The sequence below is a fragment of the Chelonoidis abingdonii genome, chromosome 9 (assembly GCF_003597395.2).
Source record: "Chelonoidis abingdonii isolate Lonesome George chromosome 9, CheloAbing_2.0, whole genome shotgun sequence".
In the NCBI taxonomy this organism is placed as follows: domain Eukaryota; kingdom Metazoa; phylum Chordata; order Testudines; family Testudinidae; genus Chelonoidis; species Chelonoidis abingdonii.
The window spans coordinates 29129885-29155898 of NC_133777.1; the positions used below are offsets into that span (position 1 = coordinate 29129885).

At 40.3% G+C, this 26014-nt stretch overlaps 2 protein-coding genes across 10 annotated transcripts in view; both read right to left on the reverse strand.

Annotated features, from left to right (window-relative positions):
* The window catches only part of RBFOX1 (RNA binding fox-1 homolog 1), a 2554959-nt gene that overhangs the window by 2118948 nt on the left and 409997 nt on the right, over positions 1 to 26014 (reverse strand). For all 8 annotated transcript variants that reach the window (XM_075069299.1, XM_075069298.1, XM_075069294.1 and 5 more), the window contains exon 2: positions 11526 to 11585. In XM_075069299.1, coding sequence (XP_074925400.1) covers positions 11526 to 11585 — 60 coding nt within the window. The remainder of the gene's footprint in view (positions 1 to 11525; positions 11586 to 26014) is intronic.
* SEC14L5 (SEC14 like lipid binding 5) overlaps positions 1 to 26014 on the reverse strand; it is a 982653-nt gene that overhangs the window by 212904 nt on the left and 743735 nt on the right. The gene's annotated exons all lie outside the window — the stretch shown is intronic.

The window sequence follows — 26014 nt, forward strand, 5'->3', positions numbered from 1 at the left end:
TTGAGGTCTTCAAACCACAATATTGAGGATTTCAATAACTCAGTCATGGGTTAGGGGTTGTTATAAAAGTGGATGGGTAGGGTTCTGTGGCCTGCCTTGTGCAGGAGGTCAGACTGGATGATCATATTGGTCCCTTCTGACCTATGAGTCTATGAGCCGGAGTTTGAACCCTAGCCTCAAATGCAGTGTAGACAAACCCAAACAGCTTTACCTACTATTGGGCACTATAGGGATGTGGACTCACCCTCTGTGGCACCTCCTGCTGGTCTCTCAGGGAATTAGATCATCCAACTTCCAGAGCGCCCTCTGCAGGCCAGAAATCCACCTTACTGCTGGCCCCCGGTGTCCTTCCCAGGACTCCGGTGCCTCTTTCTCTGAGGTGCTGCCCCTCTGACAGTAACCCCTCGGTCTCAGGGGAATCCCCATCCCCTATCTCCACCTTGCCTCAGTGTAAGGCTACTGCCAGTCACCAATTAGCCCCCGTTCCCTGAGGCAGACTGCAGGGTATGCTATACATCGCTGGCAAGGGGGGTTTGGACTTGCTGCCTTTACCTACCCCTGGGCTGCCCTCTGCAACCCCCCAATACCTATTAGCTTATGCTAGGCCACAGCCTGGGGCTTTCCAGGCTGGAGCTCCCTGGCTCATCTGCCTTTCCCCAGTCCTGCTCCATCCAGGTGCCCTGTCTCTAGCTCCCTGCAGCCAGGCCCATCTCCCTCTACAACTAGAGAGAGACTGTGTGCCTTTACTCCTGACTCAAGCCTTTATAGAGTCAGCTGGGCCCTGATTGGGGCATAGCCCCCAGCTGAGGCTGTTTCCTCCAATCAGCCTCGCTGCTTTCTTCCTCCCACGGTGCTCTTCCAGGGCTGTTTTAAACCCCTCAGGGCAGGAATGGGTAACCACTCCGCTACAGGCACCTAAGGAAACAAGCATAGTATAATGTACATGGCAGGAGTCTATACAAATTTAGTTTCATGGGCATGTTTCAAATAAGATAGTGGTGGCTTGTAAGTAGGATTCATGCTCATTCTTTCTGCATATTCCTATTCACAGGAAAGTAACTTGGCAAAAGATAAGTTAATGTTCTAAAGCTACTCATGCAGACTTTCAAAATTAAGGACTGACTTTTCAGAAACAGGACACCTGCCATTTAAAATATTATATATAATTTCTTATTTGCACCATGAATAAATAAAATTCATTGATTATATGACAAACTTTGGTAATACTGAAAAGGTTATTTTAGAAGGTGCACATTTCTCAGGCTAATAAAAACCACTTACATTATTTAAAGGGAGATCTATTAAACAGCTAGAAAATTCAGCATTCATATAATTCCATGAACTTGATTCAGCACAAGGTAACTCCAGTTTTATACCAGTATAACTCCATACACTTCAACAAAGCCACAGCAGTGTAACATTGGAGTAACAGAGTAGGGAATTTAACTTCTCTGAGTTTCAAATTTGTTATATTTGCACATACTATCTGTCATTAACAGCAGGCAAGAGCAGCCCATAATAAAAAAAATATCCAAAAAAGCTGTTCATATTCTGGAATTGAAGTCTTACTGAATCATTCGTCCTCAGATCTATTTGAATTTTCCTCTCAAGCTCCCTTTTTTAGCACTAAATTGTTCTATAAGCAATAATTTGGTGTATTTGAGAAACGTATGCATTCCTTCTCATTAGTCACAACACACAACTTTTTCAGACAACAATACAGATAGTGTAATTCACAGAGAGATAAACTCAGTTCTTAACTTCATTATTTTTTATGCCACAATTGTGTGGCGCTAGAAAACCCAAGCAGTATATTAATTCTTCTCCATCCCCTCCCTTCAATAGCTCAAACAGTGCTACCAAAATTGCCTGTATAATTCTTTTTTTCCAAAACAGGCACAAAAGTAATAATTAAAGTTCTGTAAATTATTGACGAGTCAAGCAAGGCAATTGGAATCCTGTTTTTAAAATGGTATTCTGACAAATGTAAGCATTTGAAGAGTAACAGGTTCTTGTAACACAAGCTCCAACAAAGAAGATTTAATCACAAGAACCAGCCTAAAAAATTTCAGGTAAATCTGTTACCAAGAAATAGGCGGAACAGTCTTAACATTATTCTGCATGGTCTTGATTATTCAGTGGAGTAATGCAACCTCTTTTACAGTGACATCAGTAAGCATTTTTAAATGCACAGCTCAGGTCATTTTCTGCTCCAAATAATACGTTCTTCCATAAATGAAATCTTATTTCTCAAATCATTAATTTTCAAATGACATGAACCTAAATTGGATTCTAAGAAATTAAAACAGAGATGGAAGCTTTTGTATAACCACAAACAGTCTTTTAATGTTATTTTAGAGCTAATTCTTTAAGAGACTCTGACAAAAGCTCTGATAACTTCACAGTAGCTATTGAAGCATTGCAAGAAGCTGCAGCTAACAGAGGACATATACAGGTAGGAAAAGCCAGGGAACACCTTCTTTTAACTCCGTCTTCTGTTGTTGAAATCAGGAAAAGAGCTGGTGTTATCACTAAATAGCTAATAATAATTAAATTTTGAAACAAAAAGTTGTTTCAAACCAAAACCTGAACTTTTTCAAATGGGATATTTTCAAAACTCACCTCTCTTTCAATTTTTTTACAAAATGGTAAGTTTGTTAAAAGTGACCCTTTCTCAAACTGTTGCAGTTCCAATGAATCTGCATTTTCTGATGCTAAAGATTTCATTGAAAATTTGCCAACCAGCTCTACTGATGAACAAATAATCAATAGGCACCAAAATATCCCCTAATCAACACCCTAAACCAATCAGAAGTCTGGTAGGAAAAGTACAATTCTGTTCTTCAAAACATGCAAGCACAAAACTAAAGCAGTGACTTCCTTAACTTAGAATCTGATCTTGCAAATATTTTATGGTTATCTTCACTCACAAGAGCAGCAGCAAGAGCCAGGGGGTATTAGTAATACCTCTCAACTTGTCAAGAATCAAATGCCAACTATTGACCCTAATGTGTGCTTCCCAGAAACTGAAAATCCTGTTGGATTTCTTGCTTTCAGGCAAGTCACTCTTTCTATAACCTCAGTTTCATGGTTCTTCCTGTGATGTAAGTAATTTTCAATAATGAAAGCAGGCGCACACAAATTTGAGTGGAAGGAGGGCAGTGTTGGGGCTCAGTGAGTGACATCTCTCAAAATGAGGTACATCTGGATATTAACTTATCACCTCAAGGCCTCAACCACAATCAGGGTCACATTGTGCTAGGCAGCGTACAAACACAGCAAGTTAGAGTCTTTGCGCCTAAATAGGTAACAAGGAAAAAGGAGGTGCTGTTATCTCTGTTTTACTAAAGAGTAACTGAGGCAGAAAAGATTAGCGGTCATATTTACAAGGACTTAGGCACCTAACTGGCATCTTAGGCACCTAAATTCCACTGGAATTCACAAAACCCCTGTTCAGAAGCCCCCAAGCCCTGTAAGTGCCTAGAATTGTTTGTCAGCTACATGTTTGCAGCAGGAGTTCTCTAAGAACCTATATTTATGCCTTTAAGCACACACACAGTGCAGCCCCACACCAGGTATCATGACATCTAAGTGCCAGAGTGATGCACAAATCAGGAGAAGAGAGGCATTCCTCTGCCTAACTCACCTGCAGGGGCCGATCGGGTAAGCATATTCAGATCTTATCTACTGGATTAGAGGAAGGAGTGGATCAATTCCTTCATAACTTTTAGCCCAGTAGTTAGGATACTAACATGGGATGGGGAGACATGCTGATTAAGAACATAAGAACGGCCATACCGGGTCAGACTAAAGGTCCATCTAGCCCAGTATCTGTCTATCGACAGTGGCCAATGCCAGGTGCCCCAGAGGGAGTGAATCTAACAGGCAATGATCAAGTGAATTCTCTCCTGCCATCCATCTCCATCTTCTGACAAACAGAGGCTAGGGACACCATTCCTTACCCATTCTGGCTAATGGCCATTTATAGACTTAACCACCATGAATTTATTCAGTTCTCTTTTAAACGCTGTTATAGTCCTAGCCTTCACACTTCCTTCGGTAAGGAGTTCAAGCAAGTGACTATGGCAATGCAGAAGAACGTCCTTTTATTTGTTTAAACCCCTGCTTAATTTCATTTGGTGACCCTGTTCCTCTTTAGTGGGAATAAGTAAAAACTTTTCCTATGCTTTCTCCACACACTCATGATTTAATTACCATCTATCATTATCGCCCGCTTAGCCCTCTTTTCCAAGCGATAGGTCCTAGCCTCTTAATCTCTCCTCATATGGGACCCTCTCCAACACCTAATTATTTTAGTGCCCTTGCTGAACCTTTTCAGTGCCAGTATATACTTTTCGAGGGGAGGAGACACAATCTGTACACAGTATGCGAGATGTGGGGTACCTGGATTTATACTAAGGGCAAATATATCTTCGTGTCTTATTTCTCTATCACCTCTTTGATGATTGCTAACACTGTTTCTTTTATGAACCAATTGACGCCTCTGCATACTGCGTGACATCTTCAGACAACGATCCTGATGACTCCAAGATCTTTCCTGACCTATTGTAGCTAATTAGTCCCCAATCATAATTGTATGTATACGTTGGGGATTACTTTTTCTCAATGGCATTACTTTACATTTATCCACACTAAATTGCATTTTGTTGCCCAATCACTAGTTTTTTGAGATCTTTTTGAAGTTCTTCACAATCTGCTTTGGTCTTAACTATCTTGAGTAGTTTAGTATCATCTGCAAACTTTGCCACCTCACTGTTTACCCCTTTCTCCAGATCATTTATGAATAAATTGAATAGAATTGGTCCTAGGATTCAAGAAGGGCTGGCTCTACCATTTTTGCTGCCACTCAAACTGCTGAAGCAAGAATGGGCTGCCCCAAGAATGGATGGAATGCCACCCCTTAGCATGTTCTGCCCCAGGCACGTGCTTCCACCACTGCTGCCGGCCCTGGGTTCAAGTCCCCTTTTTATCTGAGGGGAAAGAAGGGATTTGAACTAGAATTTTCCACTTCTCAAGGAAAGGATGGAAGGATGTTCAAATGTGGGGCTCTTGTTACACTATTCCACTGTGAATAAAAAAAATATAAAAAGTCAATAGAGCAGGGCATAGGCTCAAATGGCATAAGCACCTACTGCCAAGAGAGGGTTCACAGCTGAGAATCCCAAGCATAGGTAGACGCCTCCGTGCAGCCCAGTCTTTGGCTCCTATCTCCAAGAGAGGGGCAGGGCTTAGCACATCCCTTCAGCTTGGCATCTCCCATTGGCTAGGTTTGGTAAAAGGTGTCACCTAATGTTCTGGATTTTGAGAATGGCATTCTGAGGCTCCTCTCTCCCCACCTTCGTTGTACAGGAGCTAAGGCGCATAACAAAAACTTCGTGAATCTCAGTGGTTTTCTCGGAACCTAAAAGATAGGCATTGTGATACTGGGAGTCACCATGCCTGAGCTTCCCTGGGAATCTTGCCCTGAGTGACTTGACCAAGGTCACACAGGAAGTCTGTAGCAGAGCTGGGAATTTAATCCCATTCTCATGCAATTTAATGCAAACTTAATCTCAAGACCACCCCTCCCTCTTAGCATTGTACACTGGAATGACCCTGTAGTAAGAGGTGCCCTTCAGATTCCTAAAGGATAATTGTTTCTCCTGTGTCTCAGTGATCTCCAGCTATGGTTGAAAATGTTTATAGGACAAGTTCAATAATGAAGCAACCATGTCTGAGTACTTTTTATACGCCATTGGAGCCAAGGACGATAAAGTCTCTAATAAAGCAGCTGACTGCTATAAAACTCTCATTTCTGGAGGGGATTACTACTATTATAACATGTATTTGATACTGCCTAATAGTTTTTTAAACTGGAACAGCTGCACAGCGATATCTTTTCCTTGATGGTTAGCAACCATTTTCCCCACAGATCAGAATGCAAGAATGTGTCATTTCATGTTTGGAATTTCCTGTAGTAACAACTGTATTAGAGTAGTGTTCTGTTATGCAAATTAGAGTAGATTGTTGCTGCTGTTTCACAACCAACTGGCTCACACTGTAGCTCTATGAATTCATGATCTGTTGTAATTCACCTCAAGCATTGTGTGAAATATGAATCTATATATCACAATTTGATAAACAGGAAATGATGAAGGATGAAATAGGGTATACTGTTTACAGTAGAACATATAAAGCTTGATTCAGAGGTGCTGAGCACCTGCAGCTCCTGCTGACTTCAAATAGAGTTGCAGGCAATTAGCATCTTTCAAAATCATACTCATAGTGTATTCATCATTTTAATACAAACTTATTTTACGAACATTCATTTCCCAGCAGATATGCAATTTTGTGTAAAATAGTTTAGTAAATGGTAAGTGCCTTATAAATAAAGAAGACATACATGCTCATTTCTGTCCTTTAAATCAATGCATGGTAATTCCTCTCAATCCTATTCAGTGTAATTTTCAAATAAATTATATGAGCACCTACTCCAAGTATTCTGGAATTATATGACATTCACCAACCTCTTCTCTCTTCTCCGTGTACCTCCTCTCACTTAGTTAAAATTTTATATTGTAATGATGCATCTATCATTTTTATACTGATAAGGCACATTGTAAGAACTGCACAAATAGAGGAATCATTTTTCTACTAGTATTTACTCAAATTCAAAAGCAAGATTTATATATGATCATTTTTGTAATGATTTCATAGCCACTTCTTTGCATATATTCACTCACATGCTTCACATTTTTGCCAGAAGCAAATTTATACACATGATTTTAAATGTCAGAAATACTTGATTTGCAAATTCTACAATCAAACTACTGAAGATTTATGCTGCATTGATTTAGTTATATAAAATCAATCAATTCGGAAGAATACCTCATTACATAAACACCACACCATAAATTGTGAACATTCAGAATTTACAGTGATAATCCCTAAACCAAGAATTATTACTTGATTATATTTGGGAATCAATTAATTTGGGAATTTTGGGATCCTTTCACAGATAGCTAGCAAACAGGAAAAAATAACTGAAAATCAACAGATTATTCATTGTCAATTCTTGCTTAGCTTTACCAAAAAGACCTAGCTCTTTCAAAGTTTTCACTCATCTATTTCTGCACCCTCCCTGCACTTATATTTAAAACATCAACATTGAGCACCACCTTTGCTTTAATCATTTATACCATAAATATTAGTACACTTCTTCTTAGCAAGGGAAGTGTCCTAACTCACTTCTCTAGTGTTCCCCTCCCCATCCTCAACTCAGTCCTACTTCCCCTTCTCAGCTCTGATCTTCAAGTCATCCTCAAACTTTTTGCATAGATTGGATATTTATCCGTAACACACAGTACAGAACTACAAGATAATGCAAGAGCAGTGATTCAAGCAATGACAAAAGTACCAATTTCACTAAAGGCTAGACTGCAAATTGAGTTGAACCAAATGATAGACAACGCTATCATTTTCATCTCACTTTACTACACTCCGCAAATCTGCCTACTATCATCTGTGCAACAGTGGTCGCATCTACCATTAGCTTGACACTCACTCTGATGATCTCTCCTTCATGCATTTGTCACTTCATGCCTTGATTACTGCAACTCCCTCCTTTTATGGCCTCGCAAAATCATCCATATCCAAATTCCTGTGTGTTCAGAATACTGCAGAACAGCTTCTCCCCTGTTACATGCAAACACTATAATTTAATCCCTGTCACTAGAAAATGAATTACTGATGAATTTCTCCATATCTAATAAAAATTTGGAATTACTGAGGTAATAAAAAAAATGAGTCTGTATGCCACTTAAATGAACCCTCAGTCCAACTCATTTTCTTCCTGAAAATATGTATTAAACTCTCAGGTAAAACTAATTTTTTTTTTTTTTATTGACAACACTGACTTATTGATCTGTCTGCTTTGCCTGCTTTTCCCTTGCCGCTGAAATATTCTGGTAACAAGCAGAAAATCTGAGCCCGTTCTTAGACCTTGACTCCCCACCCCCCCCCCTTTTTTTTTTTTAATCAAGTCAATTTACTACTAGTGAAATGTACTAGACTGACAGCACTGGAAATTGAAACTCTCTAACAGAGAGGTAGTTCATTCTCCTTGCTCATTCAGTCTTTGGCTTCTGATGAAACTGGAAAGAAGGGTGCCAATTAATTCCAGATGAGGTGCTGGCTTTTTGTAATGTGCATAGCTGTCCACTGGAAAATGGACTGAGTTCATGGATTCATTTCACATAATCTGGTTAATAGCTATGTGGTAATTATCTTTCGATCCTTATCCAACCTAGATTGTGCTTGAAACGAAAACCGATAGCTGAAAGACTTCACATTTGGTATCATTTTTTGAGCTATTCATTCTCTTTCAGAGAAATACAAAGTTATGCAAACATTCGGCCTAGTTCTGCAAAAACTTGTCTGTGAGAGTAACTTTCTCGTGAGAATAATATCATTGAATTCAATGAGACTATTCATAGTAATAAGTGTTTGCAGGGATATGCCCAACACTTTGCACAGTTAATAGTATTATTATGTAACACCCAAGGTGTCTAGCATCTTTTTAGTTGCACATACATGAATCAGACACTCAGGATATAATGCTCAGAATAAGACCTCTAAATATTTCAGAAGGCAAAGCACATAGTACAGCACTTGAGAAGCAAGTAAAAACACCAGTACCATCCTAATAAGTCAACCCAGTGATCCATATACAGCAGTATCATATATCTAACAATAGCCAATACCAAATGTTTCTGATGAAAGTAGGAACCCTCACAGTGAATCATTTCTTTCCATACTATGTTTTTGGGACAAATTTCTTCCTGACCCGGTCTGCTATATCAGCATCTGCCCTGAAGCATGACAGCTGATAATTATCCTTCCTTGTTTATACAGATCTTATAAACATGTGCTCAGGTAAGTAGTGTTTATTGACATGAATAATTCCATTCATTTCCATCACATGGGCAAGAGTTTGCAGGATCCGGTCATTCAGTTCCTTTTCCACAAAGATTTGTGCCTCACACAAGTCCATTTTTAAATGGAGGATACAGCTTTCCCGGATAATACAGAAATTTGATAGTCAACTACCTAAAATGTTTGTTGCATGCAACTGGATACCCAATTGCCTAGCATCTCTCAGTTCCCCATATCCACTGTGAAATTAGACATTGCCATGGCACACTGGTGTGTCTTAATTATTGTACAGAGAAATCAACTAACTTAGTAATAGTTGATTGCAATTTTCTATATTATGAGGAAGCTTCCCTGTGGTGCCCAGATTCTATTAGACACAAGACAAGACAGTATCAGAGCTATTAGGAAAACCATTAGGATTCCTTAATTCTTGGCCCTTGACCCAGTTATCGTACACATTAGAGCAGGCTGACCATGCTCTAAATTGTAGCTGCAGTTCTCAAGGACCCCAAATGGCAATAAATGGAGCATGCTCCCATAACCAGAACACACCTCCCCACCCCTAGCATGCCTCATATGTGGTGCTGATGAAGGCATAGGAGACTGCTCCTTCAGATTCTGCATCTTCTGGGGCCTCCTTCCCACTGGGAAAATTTCCAGCAGATTAATTGTGAGAGATTTATACTCCCCTTGTGCTGCTCAGGTGATATGCAGGGAGAAGATCAGAGCAGAGAATCTGCTCATATTCATGTGTGTGTGTATATATATATATATATATACACACATATAAATACACACACACACGCCTAAATGTTTTATAAAATGTTGTGTAAATTACATACTTTTACCATTATGGGATTATATTTAAAAGTGTGAAATCCATTCTGCCATTGTTGCTTTCTACAACTACAGAGTCAGCAGAACTAAACCCAGAGGTTAGCATACTGACGTGTGGTTTAGAGGGATTTTTTTGCTGAATATTCTTCATCCAATGTCCCCATTATGCTATGTAGAAGGTCCACAGGAAGAAAGACTTACACATTCAAGTTCCAAACTAAATAAAATAAAATATTTAAAAAAATCAGCAACTCACTTTAGCCAGTTAAGAAAATGCACGCACAAGTTCCTGCTCCAGTATGATTTCAGATCTGATTTGAAAATGAGCCAACTGGCATGTGAGTGACATTTCCCCCACAGATATGGACTGCAATATAGTAGTCTCCTCCTGAGTCAAGATTCCAGCCTGTCTTACAGTGCTCTGAATCCAGAATAACTCCCCCAGATCCAAAGGAGCTATGTTGTATTTTACACCAGTGTAACTCAGATCAGAGCATAGCCCCAAGTGTCTAGCACAGACATTCTTACAAAACGTTAACACAAAGATTCCGTGATAGTTCACTAAACATTACATAGGTATGACATTGGGATAGTACATCTTTAGAAGTTCTAGTTAGAAAAGTCTGTAATGGCAGCATTGAAGCGTCACTGTTAATCTGTGTCAGTTGTCTTTATTCTGCAAATCACTTGACAGAGTAGTACAAATACCTCTGTAACATGTTCATCCATTTCTGGCTAAGTGTGGCTTTGAGAGAATACATCACTTCCAGAAATGAGTTTGTCATTTCATGAACTGAGCCTTTCTTCAAATATTAAGTCATTATATTATGGAACCAATGAGTCAACCTACTTGACATCCCAGAATTTTAAGGAAGATGGGTAGTGTCTGATAATCTAGTGGTTTGGTGTTCACGTTTTTAGAAGAAAATCAGGTATCTCTACAATTATTCACACCTAACACCTTTTTCTGCTTCATCCATTACCAAGCTTAGATGATTTTATGTATATACACACACACGAAGAAGCCACTGAACCCAGAGGCATTTTACTGTATATGATCTGCACAGGTATAACAAAATATTAATCTCCTTACCATGTGACTTGACTGCTCTCTTGCAGGTATTATCTCTGTGTTACTATTCATGCACCATTGTTAAAACCGGATTTAGTAACTAAGACTAATGGCTCACTCTGCCTCAAAAGGCACAGCCATGCACATCTGGTGCAGTGGGAATCTCACCAGGACACACAATCATTCATGGGAATCTGGCCATCTCTCATGGCTGGTGGTAAAACTACCTTGCTGGACCTCTTCCTTACCCCTGGGCCCACTCCTTTATGGTGGAGATGCCACTAGCCAGAAGCAATCCTTGGCATTCAAGAAACTGCAAAGGCCACTGTTATATACAACTTCTCTCCCTTTCCCCAGGAGTCAGACACTGCCTCACTGTAAATCAGTCTGCTGATACAATGCAAGTGCTAACATAGAAGATGGATTTACTGGATCGCTAATTAACTGAGATTTCAATGATTCAAGTCAACTTTCCTCAGTTTGGTGAGCAGGACAGAAGTTTACTAATATTATATATTCAAGTATTTGAGAACAATTAGCAAACTCAAACACAGTTACTTCAAGAGCAGTAAGATCTGTCTCAGGTAAAATCGTTTCCAGTGATTGATGGCTGAAGCACTGTAGAGAAGAATGCAAACACTGTTACAGAAGGCAATCTGTACAGCAAAATGCTTTTACTTACTGGACCTTGAGGACTGTTCCTGGCACTGGAAGCCAAAGCCATACCATCAGATTTATAGTCCTGAAAAGAGGGAAGGAGGAAAAGATATTAAACAGAATATTTTGTACTTTACATAACAGGAATTAAAATCAGCAAAAAGTACATTGCAAAGCAGAGCTCAGAACTATGCTCAGGGAAGAAGCTATTGATAAATACTATTAATTTCAGTTATAGCCATACTTATTCATTTTAGGTACTTGTATGGCTCACATTACCTTAGTATCTCAGTGCCTTTTAAAAAAAATATAGCTATCTTCACAAATTCTCTGTGAGGCAAGGCAGTATCACTATCCGCATTATACAGATGGGGAATAGAGAGACTAAGTGATTTGCCCAAGGTCTGTGGCAGACCAAGGAACTGAACCACGGTTTCCTGAATCCCACGCTAGTAACAAAATCATACCACCCTTTCTATCATGTGATGTATTGATATAATGTTATGTTAGTACTAAAACCTGTATGAATTTTGTATTCATAATTAACTCATAACTCAAAGTCTGCACTTAAATTAGTTGAAAAGAATATTGTGCAAACTAATTTGTTTTACTTATGATGCGGAACACAGTGTGTGACCATAAAAGTAAAATAAAATACTCTCAATCCTTATATTTATTCCAACTTGAGGAATCATGTCTCATCCCACTGAAAATGGTTCAGAACAAAAATACCTCCACATCACTATCTTTCAGGACACAGTGACTTCTTTTTCTAAACTTTACACAAAAAGTACTAATTTTTCCACCTGTTCTAATTATGAGTTGTAACTTACCCGTTTTTCACCTACTCACAAAATTATACCAGAGTCCCTCTATGCCTCATTAGATACCATCTGACCCATTTCCACTCCCTGTTGTATATAATTTCTTACTAGAGTCAACTCTCTAGTACTGTGCTGCTAGAAGAGACAAGTACAACAAAAAAAGCAACTAACAGAAAGGTCAAAAGGTGTAACTTAATGGAAGTGAATAATTCAACATGTGAACTGATGGGGATGTGTAACCCACACACCTTCAGGGTGTGTTTTTCTGTCTCATCTAGCGGCATTAAGATCACTTAGAGAGAGGGAGATCAGTGAGTTTGCTCTACAACCTTAGCTAAGAAGCAGTTGGCTTTTAGCTCATGCGGTAGAGGTTCATGCAGTAAGCTCCAGAAGTCCCCGATTCAATCCTGTCCACCAACGACTGGGGTCTGTCAGTGTTACAGATGCATATAAAAACTTAGTCATATGGTAAACGCTTGTGGGACCTAAAATGCCAGTTCTACAGGAGAAGAATCCTACTTTAACATACACCTTCTTCCAGGCACATAAATTATGTGGACAGACTCGTTGGTCAATAGGTGTATATAGGCCTAAGTGAATCTAACTGATTATAAGGGAGTTCAGTTCTACATGAAGGAGTGAAAGTGAATCTAAATTACATCACTTTACCTAACACTTACAAATTGGTTCAGAATCACTAGATGTATTGGATCGGAGCTTGGTCCCCACTGTAATCCCTTTATGTCTCCATGGCATAAAGGGGGCAGAATGACCCAAGAGGAATGCCCCAAGCACAGAAGTACTGGGATAGTGTATGCTGTCCTCCCACCCCTATAGCCCTTAGCTTTGGGGCATACTCAGGATGGGAATAGGAATGGCCAGAACTACACTCTACAGTCTGGCAATTCTGGGCAGCAGATCAGCCCACAGGCAAACATGTAAGGCTACCATAAGTTACAGCAGCTCCTGGGGCTCCTCTAAGATATCCGAGAGACTACACTGGCTCCTGGAGTAACCTAAAACATGGAAAAGGAGGAAGAGAATGTTCCCTGTGTTCAGTTCCTAACTCCACCTTCCTGTATCACCTTGAGTGAGTCACTTAGCGTCTCTGTGCTTCAGTCTCCTGTCTGGAAAAAAGAATAATAGTGCTTCCCTATCTCATCAAAGTGCTGTGAGAATGAATACATTAATGGCTGTGAGGCACTTAGACACTATGGTAATGGGGGACACTATGGTAATGGGGGACATTCTTTAGATAGATAACTAAAAGTATCAAGTGGCCGGTATCAAGCGGAGTGGCACAAAGGTCGGTCCTGGAGCCGGTTTTGTTCAATATCTTCATTAATGATCTGGAGGATGGCGTGGACTGCACCCTCAGCAAATTTGCAGATGACACTAAACTGGGATGAATGGTAGATATGCTGGAGGGTAAGGACAGGATACAGAGGGACCTAGACAAATTAGAGGACTGGACCAAAAGAAATATGATGAGGTTCAACAAGGACAAGTGCAGAGTCCTGCACTTAGGATGGAAGAATCCCATGCACTGCTATAGACTAAGGACTGAGTGGTTAGGCAGCAGTTCTACAGAAAAGGACCTAAGGGTCACAGTGGATGAGAAGCTGGATATGAGTCGACAGTGTGCCCTTGTTGCCAAGAAGGCTAACAGCATTTTGGACTGTATAAGTAGGAGCATTGCCAGCAGATCGAGGAATGTGATCATGCCCCTCTATTAAACATTGGTGAGGCCTCATCTGGAGTACTGTGTCCAGTTTTGGGCCCCACACTACAAGAAGGATGTGGAAAAATTGGAAAAAGTCCAGCGGAGGGCAACAAAAATGATTAGAGGGCTGGAGAACATGACTTATGAAGAGAGGCTGAGGGAACTGGGATTGTTTAGTCTGCAGAAGAGAAGAATGAGGGGGGATTTGATAGCTTCTTTCAACTATCTGAAAGGGGGTTCCAAAGAGAATGGATCTAGACTGTTCTCAGTGGTATCAGATACAGAACAAGGAGTAGTGGTCTCAAGTTGCAGTGGGGGAGACCTAGATTGGCTATTAGGAAAAACTTTTCACTAGGAGAGTAGTGAAGCACTGGAATGGGTTACCTAGGGAGGTGGTGGAATCTCCTTCCTTAGAGGTTTTTAATGTCAGGCTTGACAAAATCCTAGCTGGGTTGATTTAGTTAGGGATTGGACCTGCTTTGAGCAGGGGTTTGGACTAGATGACTTCCTGAGGCCCCTTCCAACCCTAATATTATATGATTATATGTTTCTATGATTCTGTTGGTGCCACTAAGCATAACCCTAAGTAACTCGGGAAGGTGGAAGGGAACAAGGATATGGAGCCTCCCTGTTTTAGGCCTTAGCAAGCAAGAGTCCCTCCATGTTTGAACATTAATCGACCTAAAAGGCCAGTAGCTGAAAAGGGCCAGGTGTAACAATCGTTATCAGTTGCAACACAGCTCAAAACCTGTTTGAAGCAGTAATAATGAGGCCTGCATGCTTCTGGCTCAGGGAGTAAGATAACAGTTCAAAAGAAGACAGGACAAGATAGTAGTTCAAAAGAATAGGCCTACCGAGCTAGACCTGTAGTCGCCAACATTGCTTAACTGTTTCATTTAACTGCTTAATGTAACTGCTAAAAGGGGGAAAAGGGGAGGGGGGGGGAAGAAGGGAAGAGCTTAGCTGAAGTAGAGTATAAAAAAGGTGACCTGCTTGCATTAGGTGTGCTGGATCTGAGGCATGCCAAGTCTCCCAGCACCACTTTGAGATCTCAAATAAAGTTTGCTTGCTTCTCCACACTGGTGTGTGTTCATTGGTGCTATGCACTCTGGGCAACGAACCACTGTTGCTTGCCTCAGGCACCCTCTGTGTCGGCAACAATTCTAAGTACTGAAGTGCCTAAATGCATACTTATTCCAGAACCCAAGGGGTTAATTAACTTAGGTATTCATTTATTTTTTGCAGCGAAGCATTAGAAAATGGTTTGCATATTGTAATTCTGATCTGTTCTTTTATTACCAATGCCTGTACACTTGTACTGATATTTTGAGCCAGACCCTCGGTGGCTAGTTTCCTGTCAGTAAGATTAGGTAGCATGCTCAAGTGGTGCAGCCAGTTTAAATGTTTAGGAATGAAAGTCTGATGAGCTGAAACTAGTGGGCCCAGTGAGGACAAGAGAGCTACTGGGTCTTGAAAAGATATTAAGCTTTTCATTCCAAGGAGAACTTCTCCTATAAATTATGAAGTTTTGAAGGAGACAAAAATAGCTAAACAATAATGAGTGATCTTGTATTTATAGGAGAATGTAGCATGTTTTAGTGGATGGAGCCACTAATTCCATTGCTTCATTGGTGACCTTGGATCATTTCGCTTCAAGTCCCAATTTTGCCACCAGTAAAATGTAGACAATCCACTTCCTTATCTCAATAGCGGTTTCATTCATTAATGTTTGTGAAGTTGGAGGAAATCCCTTGGAGAAAAGGCACCTAGAAATACATGCAGTTTTGTTACTGGAGCTTTGGAGAATTTGTGGGCTAGAAGGGTCAACATGGCCAATGGGATCAAAAACATTCTCACCATTCTTAACACTTCACCATGTTAAATATCAAGGCATGCAAGAGAACACTTTATGCAATTACTGTATTATAGTCTTCCTCTCTCTACAGCCAGCATGCTAGTTGGCAGTCTGTAGCCATATGATTAAGAATTTGTGTGCATCCCAGTCTGTTTATATGTTGTTTACACTTTGTACCAAGTCTCCAGTTGTAAACTTATGAAACGGGGAAAGTGCCTGACTATTCCCAAGAACACCAAACAGAACTGGAGACAAAGTCCTGCAGTCTGTCTCATTACATTTCTCACAGCCATGATGGGTGTAAACAAGGAGATTATGGCTACCAACAGATTTTCTAAGATTCCAACCCCACCAAAACACCTGAAAACCAGCATATCATCTATTTCATTTTCCTCCAAACTCCAGGATTTAATGACAAACTTGCTTCTGTGTCAGCCACTCAGTTCTTTACCACTAATGTACGTTCCTTTCTGATGTTTTCCTAGCATTTATTGACCCTTAACCCCTCCCTGCCTTCAATTACCCTACATCTTATCCTGTCATTTATTATCTGTTCTACCTTATGTTACTCAATGTCTCCATCCAGACACCCTGCCACTTCCCTTTTATCCTTACTCCTTTGTTAAGTACATTAGGTTCTATCTCATTTGAACACACACACACACACGTTGTATAATATATACCCATCTACTGAAATTCAGCATCACCCTCCCTTTTAATTAGCTTTCTTCATCTCTTTATGGAGCAAACCTGCAGCAGGTTGTATGGCAGACCTTATTTTATAGTTTCAGAACTCTAAAATTTAGAGATCATAGGACAACCATTTTGCAAGCTTGCTGCAGGTGATAAACTCCCCAAAATAAGCAGGCTGACACAGCTAACAAAGAAAATAGATTTCATTCTGCTCATTCTGTGCTTTTCCACATGGAAAATACATGAGTTTCACAACAATACTGTGTCATTGTAGCCTATAGCTTACACAGTGTAGGTGCCATTTATTTTACATAGTGTATCTCAAATTACTGCACAGATCTGTGAAACATGAACAAATTAAGATAATAAAAATGTTTGGACTGATGTTGCATAAAGGATTAATTTATTTATATAGACAGAGGTAGTGCAAGAGCGTGAGCATAATGCATATACTTGGAAGACTGCTGTGCCTCATGTGTTTTTACATATGTTAGTAGTGATAAGGCTGGGCATGCAGAGCCAGAAAATAAAACAGGCGAGGCTCTCCAGGCAGTGACTGTTGTAGGTACCCAATTCTCCCCAAACAGTCCCTTGGCCATTAAAGGTAATAAACAATATCCTTAAAAACAGGTAAGGGAATATGTGGTAGGCTATCCTGAGTATGTCCAACAGCACTAGGGCTTGACCCTAGTTCCAGGTCCCTGGTCAAGAAATAGCCTTAATTTTTCCTTGAACCCCTCTCTCTGCTTCCTTTTGAAGTAGATGGAGACAGTTACTGATTCTCAGCAGCTGACTCCACCTGTCTCCTTCAGTAAGAATATATAGTTGTGGCTTTTGGTAGACAAGCTTTCCTCCATTCCCCCAAGGATGATTATAATGAGTTCCACATATAAACCACTTTCCTGTATACCATGCCATGTAGTACCATTCATATTTGAAACAAACTACTGTTCAAGTCATGGGTCAATAGGACCACTTTCAGACCTGTTCATAAGAGTCAGGAGCCAATATAAATAATGTCTCACCTACAACCAGGATTGGTCAAATATCATGCTATTTACATGTCATTTGTATGTAAATACTATATATTCTTGTTTGACTTGGATTCTTACAGGAAATGGAGCCTACAGCCATGTGTTTGACCCTACACAACAAAGAATAACCCCATTTTTTTCTTCTCACTATAGAGTGTATACTGTGACCCTATCAGCCCCTCTTCCAGGCAATGCCTCTCCAGTCCCTCTTTTTCCTTACTCATTTCTATTTTGTAATGGTTTCTGCATGGCATTCAAAGATGGGATCACACCAGCCACTCTCACGTTTTTATCAGGGCCTAGTCTGTGTTGCACTGGGCAGCTATGCTGTCTACCCATCAGCCTCTCTTTCCAGATGTCATGTACAATTTCCTTCACTATCCATATGCCTTTACATCAGTCAGGAAACACCATTAAAACGTTCACTAAGATGCTTATACAGGACACATCCTTCCCCCGACCCCTCCAAAATAAAATTCAATGTAAATGTCAGCCCCCAGACACAACCATCCATTCTTCTGCCTTTAATATGAGGAATAAATTTTGTCCCTCTCTTCCCAGGTGTTAAAAATCTGAGCTCTCCCTGAGGCTAAGAAATCAATGCAAGTAAGATCCATACATTTTTTTTCCCCTTTGGAACACTACCACTTCCAGCAATTTATTTGACTGACTATGCCTTCTATTACCATGCAAATTGTTTGAGACTGCAGGGGGAAAAAAAAGTATTAATCTCCCCTCAGTAAGTCATAAAATAAAGAAATCAATTTCAAGGTCAATTTAGTCTAAACAACACCTGCTGCCCTTTTGGTAACATGCAGACTCTTCTGAAACGCAAAGTTGCCGTCTATAATGGCATCAATATGCAGCTCCAGAAAACGATGTTTCACATAAGTCAAGGCAGCATACAATACAGTACAGTCTATCTTCAATGCACTGAGTGGAGCTCAGAAAGGATTCAAACCAGGTCACTTGTCATCTTACATTCCCCAGAATAAGCATAAAGCCTCACCAGAGAAAAATAAGACTATGAAGCTTTCTGCCTTAAAGGGCCTGACCCTGTGAGGTGTAGGGCATTTCCTGAGATTCAGCGGTAGTTGAGTGTTCTCAGCTCCTTGCAGGAGGCTCTCAGACCCACACAGGATTGGGCCTCAGATCAGTTTCATATAGAAAGGAATTACTAGAGGTGATCATTTTTTTTCCCCTTCCAACAGAAAGTTTCAGCTTTGGAACCCCCCAAATTTTCAGCCAAAATCCAAAATTTTAGGCAAAAGGTTTTTGACAAAAACATGAAGATTTCTGCGGAAAGTGGATACATTTTGTGAAAATGTTTATTTCACTGAAAACTCAGTTTTCAGATGAAAAACAGTTTGAGAGAAAATTTTCAATCTCCCCTAGAAAATATACAAATATTCCATAGTGATGATAATGCCCTTTTGCTCCAATTTTGTCTTGCCAACCTTAAGCATATTCTCACCAGCAACCACACACCGCACCATAGCAACTCTAACTCAGGAACCAATCCATGCAACAAACCTCAATGCCAACTCTGCCCACATATTTACGCCAGCAACACCATCACAGGACCTAACCAGATCAGCCACAACATCATCGGTTCATTCACTTGTCCACCAGTTATATACGCCTATGTGCAGTCATGCCTTGCTGTATAATCCCGCAACTGGCAATCCCTATAAGGATACATGGATATCGATTTGGATGGCATTAAAACTGTAGGAATCACGCCCTGGACACCATATAGAGACTTAAAGGTAGCCTCCCTGCAGCCCAAAATAGACCATTCAGGAAGAAATGTGAGTTGTTCATCTGAAATATGACATAGCTCAGGAAATTAGGACTGTGAATGTGTTTCTATTTGTTAAATGGTTTTTAGTGTTGATAATTAGGTGAGGTTTCTTGTTTTTTTTTGGTGTTTCTTTTATTATTGTGGATTTTTTTGTTGTGGTGTTTTCTTTGTCTTTTGTTGTTTTTGTGGGTGTTTGTTTTTCTGTTTGTTTTGTTTTTGTGCTATTTGTGTTTTTGTGTGGTGTGATTTGTGATGATGTGTTTTCTTTTTTTGGTTTTGAGTGTTCTGAGTTCTTGTCTTACTTTGTTTTCATTGATAGTATTTATCTCTGGACAGACAATATAACTTCTTCATAGATTTCCACCACAACTTCAGCACTGTTCTCTAGAATATTCCCATCCCGCATCAACTTCCTGTGAAACCACCGATCAGCAATGGATCCACGAGAACTTCTTACACATTTAACTTCACAGATCCACTAAGCACCCAGCAGCAAAAGTCTTGTGTGCATCAGTTGTCGACATGTCCGGAGCAATCCTTTTTTGAACTCAGGTAGAATATGTCTTGACTTTTCTTCTTAAACACAGCCAGCACAAAGAGCTCAAGATTTTTCAGACCAAACAACCCGCGTATTGATGATTGCTCTGCCCATTCCACTGTAAACAGGCTGTTTGGACATACAACCATCAGGTTCTTGTTGAATCCAATCTATCGAAGCATCTCTATGCTGCCCATTTAATGCTAGGCTCATCTCTATTTAATATACACTATAGTGTAGGACATTTGTTGGGGAGTGGAAATTCAATGATTTCTTGTGAATTCTTTCCATTCTGGAGGATTTTAAATTTGGTATTGTTCCAATTCAAGGGAATTTTTTAAAAAAATTCTCAGAATGAATGGAACCTGGAAACCTGGGCTGCCAAGTAGCGCCAGCATGGAGCGCTCGGCTCCACAGGAAGCCCATCAGTGGGCTGAGAAGGGCTGGATGATGAGGTGCAGGAAACCAGGCATGAAACCTGACTGTCAAGCAGAGCTGATGTACCTCTGCCTGTATGTTTGTAGAATTCATCCAAAAATCCTGTCTCTGAAAAACTTTGATTTTGGGCAAATCCAACAACACATTTTGCAGAAATTCCAATTGCTCTTAGATTAGCCTCCTACCCAGCTGGAAAGATCCAAATGTTCCAAACCCCCAATCCTCCCAGATCTGTCACGGGCTATTCATGGAGACATCTCATACTCTGTTACATTGCCCAATCCACCATGGCTCCTTTCATCTCTGCACAGGAGTCATGTTACAAGTCCAAAGATTTCTTCTCACTAGTTGGAAGAAGGCAGCAGGGTGAATGCAGCATGACTGCCAACCTCACACCCTATCTCTGCCTTCAGTCTCTCCAATCATGATGCCAGTAATGCACACATAGAAAGGGTCCACAGTACCAGGGTTGACCAAGTGGAGCATGCTGTGAAGGGTTGGTAGTTGTGTACTTCCACTACACACCTAAGCTGGAATCCAAACAAAGAGCTCACCCATGTAGGACTGCAGAGGCATGGTGTGCTAAGCAGAGAGGCTCACCTTACTAAGGCCTATCTGATAGTAAGATCTCAAGATACAAGAGTAGTGTATTACTCTTTCAAGAATGACTCTTTTGTATAAGTAAAATAAGTAGCAGTCCCAGTTCAGCGTAAGCTGTACCTCTGCCTTCTCCATGATCAGCTTGAAGCCTTTAGGTCTCAGGACTGCTATGCCATCATCACTAACTCTGTGAGGTGGGGAGGACCACGTCCCGCTCCCACCAGACCAAGGGATTTAGGCTTATAGCCCCTGTGAAGTGACGGCTGCTATATCCCAGTAGGTTTGACTTTAATCCATGGCTCCATTCTCCTCTCTTCCAGGGGCTCTAACAGGGCTAGCAATGAACAGCCAGGCTTTTCACAAAGCCACTGTATGTTTACCATTGATACAGATACAAAGATTAGAGAAACATATCGTAAAAACACCACTCTACTTGTGTTTCTTACCAGTCGTTCACCATCTTCCCCCTGGAAAACCCAAGTAGGTTTCCAGAGATCAAACCTTCTAAGCAGGTTTTCTGGGTCAGTTATGATCACATGTCCAATTTGAGCCAAAATGAGTGTTTGTCTGGCTGATCCTTATATACCAAATATGCTTATAACCTTCTTGAAAACCCTGCCTTGGTTAACTCACTACTGCACAAGTACTTTGGGATGTTGGTCAGTGTCTTTTCCAGGTGGATCCAGGATTTCCTTTTCTCTTCCATGCCACAACCTTGTTTTGCACTGTCCAGTTCTACTCCCTGCCTCTCTAAGAATGCCTGTCAAAGATCCTCTCTTTTATAAATTGCCAGTCTCCCCCTCAGGTTGATTCTCCTTCAGTGACTTCAAGTTCCTTGTTCAGGTGATCTATGCTTGGTTACAAAGCCTCACCTAGTTTAACTAGATTCCTCCAAGTGGCCAGCTAGCTCAAGTGGTTAGGTTGCTTGAATTTGTAGTGATAAAACCCTGGCAGGTTAACAACGTACCAGCTAGTAGACAAATTCTGGCAAAACAATGTTTTGTTTTAATTATGTCGATTTTGTTGATCTAAGTGCTCTGGAGACTGGTTGATTTTTTGCCTGGTTTCCTGTCAGCCCATCTATCTAGCTCTTCGGAATTCGTCCTGATTGTATTATTGGAGCTCTGGATTCTCAGGTCTCTTTAAGCAGGCACAGTGGCACATTGCATATGCCAAACAACCCTCAGGGCTTCTAAGGTACATGCACTTGCGGGCGCTTGCACTTGAAAGTGCCTCATTCCCTATGGTGTAGAGATTTTTGATTTTTAGGTTTTTTGTTCCAGGAAATAGATATAAACCATATTTTCCCTAATATCAAATTGTTATCGCATGGAAGTGGAAATTTACTTTCTCGCCCAGCTCTGAGGGTGCGTATTCCCCACACCTGGGGCTCAGCGGGGTAATTCCCTCTTCTTTGGTCTCGCGGAAGCGTACCCCCTCACCCCTGGCGGTGGGTATTGCTCGCAGCTAGAGCTGCAGTATTAAAAGAGGCAATTCAGCTCAGTCTGGTGTGATTGCAGAGAGGAAGATTGCAGTTTGTTCTGATGTCCAGCCTGGAGAAGCCGCAGCCGCAGCGGCCGAAGCCGAAAAGCCCGGACGTGCTCGGGAAACTAGAGTGGCAGCCACCAGACCCAGGCAGAGGTTCAAAGCTTACCTATGGATGCTCAAGGGAGTTTGGAAACTATACTGGAGCAGCACAGGCATGAGAATCTGGAGACCCATTGAAGATACCCAGGTAACCACAGTCACAGGAGGATATAGTGAGGAGTAGTCTCTGGGGGAACTAGCTATTGTCCTGTGCTTCACACAATAGCAGACTTAAAGGTAGCCATCCTGCAGCAAAAAAACTTCAGGACCAGACTTCAAAGAGAAACTGCTGAGCTTCAGTTCATCTGCAAATATGACACCATCAGCTCAGGATTAAACAAAGACTGTGAATGGCTAGCTAACTACAAAAGCAGTTTCTCCTCCCTAGGTGTTCACACCTCGACTGCTAGAAGAGGGCCTCATCCTCTCTGATTGAACTAACCTCATTATCTCCAGCCTGATTCTTGCTTGCATATATATACCTGCCCCTGGAAATTTCCACCACATGTGTCTGATGAAGTGGGTATTCACCCACGAAAACTTATGCTCCAATACTTCTGTTAGTCTATAAGATGCCGCAGGATTCTTTGTCTCTTTCACTGTATTCTGTCCTTTGGATTTTTGCTAAGCATCACAGATCTTGTGTTTACTTTTTAGCTGGTCAGAAAGCTCTGCTGAAAATTAAATTTCAGTGAAAAATGGAAATGAAAATTTTCATTATTTTTTTACCCCCAACATTTCTGGACCAGCTCTTGCTTACACAAACGTTGTCTCTTTCACAGCCAAGATTTCTTGTTCCTTGATGCTTGTACTGTAAGTCATTATTAGGTACGTCCCTGTGCTGCAAAATTCAGATCCAGATCCGTAACTAAACTTCTCTTACTTTTGGGAATGTTCAGAACCAGCGTTTTGATTGAGTTGCTTCTAGCCCTTCCCTGGTCAAGGTGCTGAATTTGTGACATTACAACCACACCATCAGTCTGTGAAATCCAAAGTACCCGTTATCAAGTGGAAGAGGATCCTAACTGCCCCTGGCCACCATCCCCTACCCAAACCTGCTAGAGCCCTCTCCATGCATCTTCATTATAGATATATAAACACACACCTTTATTAGAGCTGGTCAAAAATAGTGACAGTCATTTGTGAATTTTGGGGCAATTTTAATTTAAAAAAATCTTGTAAAAATTCAAAAAATGCCATAAGGCTTCTGATATGCTATGGCGTTTGTGATCTCTTTTTTGTTTTTAAGAAGAGAAGAATAATGTGAGATACTTTCCTTTTCCAACCAAGGGCAATAAGCAAATCAAAGCAAAAGAAAATTAGGGAGATTAAAAAATAATTGAACGTAGAGGATAATGAAAGTTTTCGTAGCTTAAAATCATGAACCTGCACACGACTCATATTTAATGTAAACTACTTTATGAAACTTTAATATCAAAAGCCATTGAAGGTAATGGTTTTGTATTGGGAATTGCTAATACAATTGCTGAATCAATGATTTAAGAAACAAATTTGAGACTACATGTAATAAGCATTTTAATCTAATGTTATAATATATAAAATGTTAGGACAAGCATTCCTTTTGCAATTGCACATCCATAATAACACAAAAGGATTGAATGGGAAAATAAATAAAGCCCTGCAATACCTAATCCAAAACACTCCAAAAAACTTTAGAGATCTCACAGAAACTTAGGCACACAGAAGATAACACAATAAAAAGCTAAGATTGTAAGCTCTTTGGGTCAGGAACTGTCTTTTTGTTCTGAGTTTATACAGCACCTGGCACAATGTGATCCGGATGCACAGCTAGGGCTCTGTAGTGCTACAATAAAACAAATAAGTAATAGTTGTATATTTGTTAACATCAAAGGAACTGATCTCAAGGATTCATTGGAGACCTGCAGCATGAAAGTATGATCTCAGAAATAGAAATTTTATAGAAAATTGACTCCAAAATAGACTAGTCAGACAGAGGCTCAGAAATACTTCGCAATGAAACCATAGAAAGAATGTGATGAAATGCTGCTGAAGAGATAAAGAATATTAGGAATTCAAGAAATCCAGAAATGCTCCTAACTGCAAGGGATTAACTTAATTGTTCAATATTTCCTAGCCCTAGAATAGCAAGTGAAGCCGGTAAATAATTACAGGGTATGTTGTGAAATGAACTGGGAGAACATGGCAAAACAATTGGAGTGTTGAATAAATATTTCCTAAATGGAATCACAAAAAGTGCTAAAATTAGAATGTCTGACATTGATTGGTTATCTCCTGCACAGGATTACTTCAGGTTTACTGAGGCACAAGCAGTCAGTAACCCACAAGTCTCTGAGAGACATTTATCCCAAAGTGTTAAAAGAAAAGCAGGGAAAATCTGTAGATTAATTATAATAATCACAGAGACTTCACAGTTTAAAGAGCTCAGTCTTGCCTTGTGATACCACCGTATGTTGAAAAATCAGCTACCGCCTTTCTGTGTACATAGCTGAGATCAGCAAACCCCATGTTTGCGTTCAGCTTGGTTCAGGTTACAAATTAAAAAAGTTTCTATCTTTGTCTGAAGCACACACATAAATCTGGCTAGGCTCGAAATCTTATCAGAACAGCCTGTTATGCTATTTCCAGCAATTCCTGGTTTCAATCAGTTGAGGAATACTGCAAGAAGCGCTGTGTTGGAAACACCGCAGAAAAGCCTCTTCTCAGGATATTTCAGTATTTATATTTTTGTCTGAAATCAGGAAATGTCAAAGTCCAAGATTCCTTTTAGAGAAATTAAAAACATATCCCATGCACAGGAGTGTTTGCTAAACTTTATCAATCCTGGAAATGAGGCTTTAAATAAATGTTTTCTTCAGTAATTGTTCATTCAGATTGGCTCATATAACCCTAATAAAAAGCACAGAATCTTACTCTTAAACGGTGACCTTGTAACATAGAGTAGAATGGAGCCCTTGACCTGCTAATTTAATACAATTCCATGTTGATATCAAGACCACTCAATGACACTGTGATGCATGACCAGAAAGGGTTAAGCATCCTGTAGGATAAATGACTCACAGTCAACCCTTAAAGACATACAGGGATAATGTTTGTGTTTTTGTGTATTTACGTATATATTGGTAGTGGTCAACAACGTAAGTAAACAGTCCCTGTCTATGCTGTATTGTGTTAATTCACAGATCAAAAGGACACCTTAACATTTAAACGAACTGTAAACATAGGATATGACTGTATTCAGCTCTCTTTCAAATGTATAGCAAATCATCTGCGAATGGTGGAAAAACAGGCAATTGCCTTATATTAATCTGTGTGAATAATTACCAGTGATGCTTAGGAAATGGGTCCACTTCAAAGTCATCATGAGTGCCTACTGCTCACCAAAGGACTCTGAGCTGTCAGAAGAAGGCCTGAAACT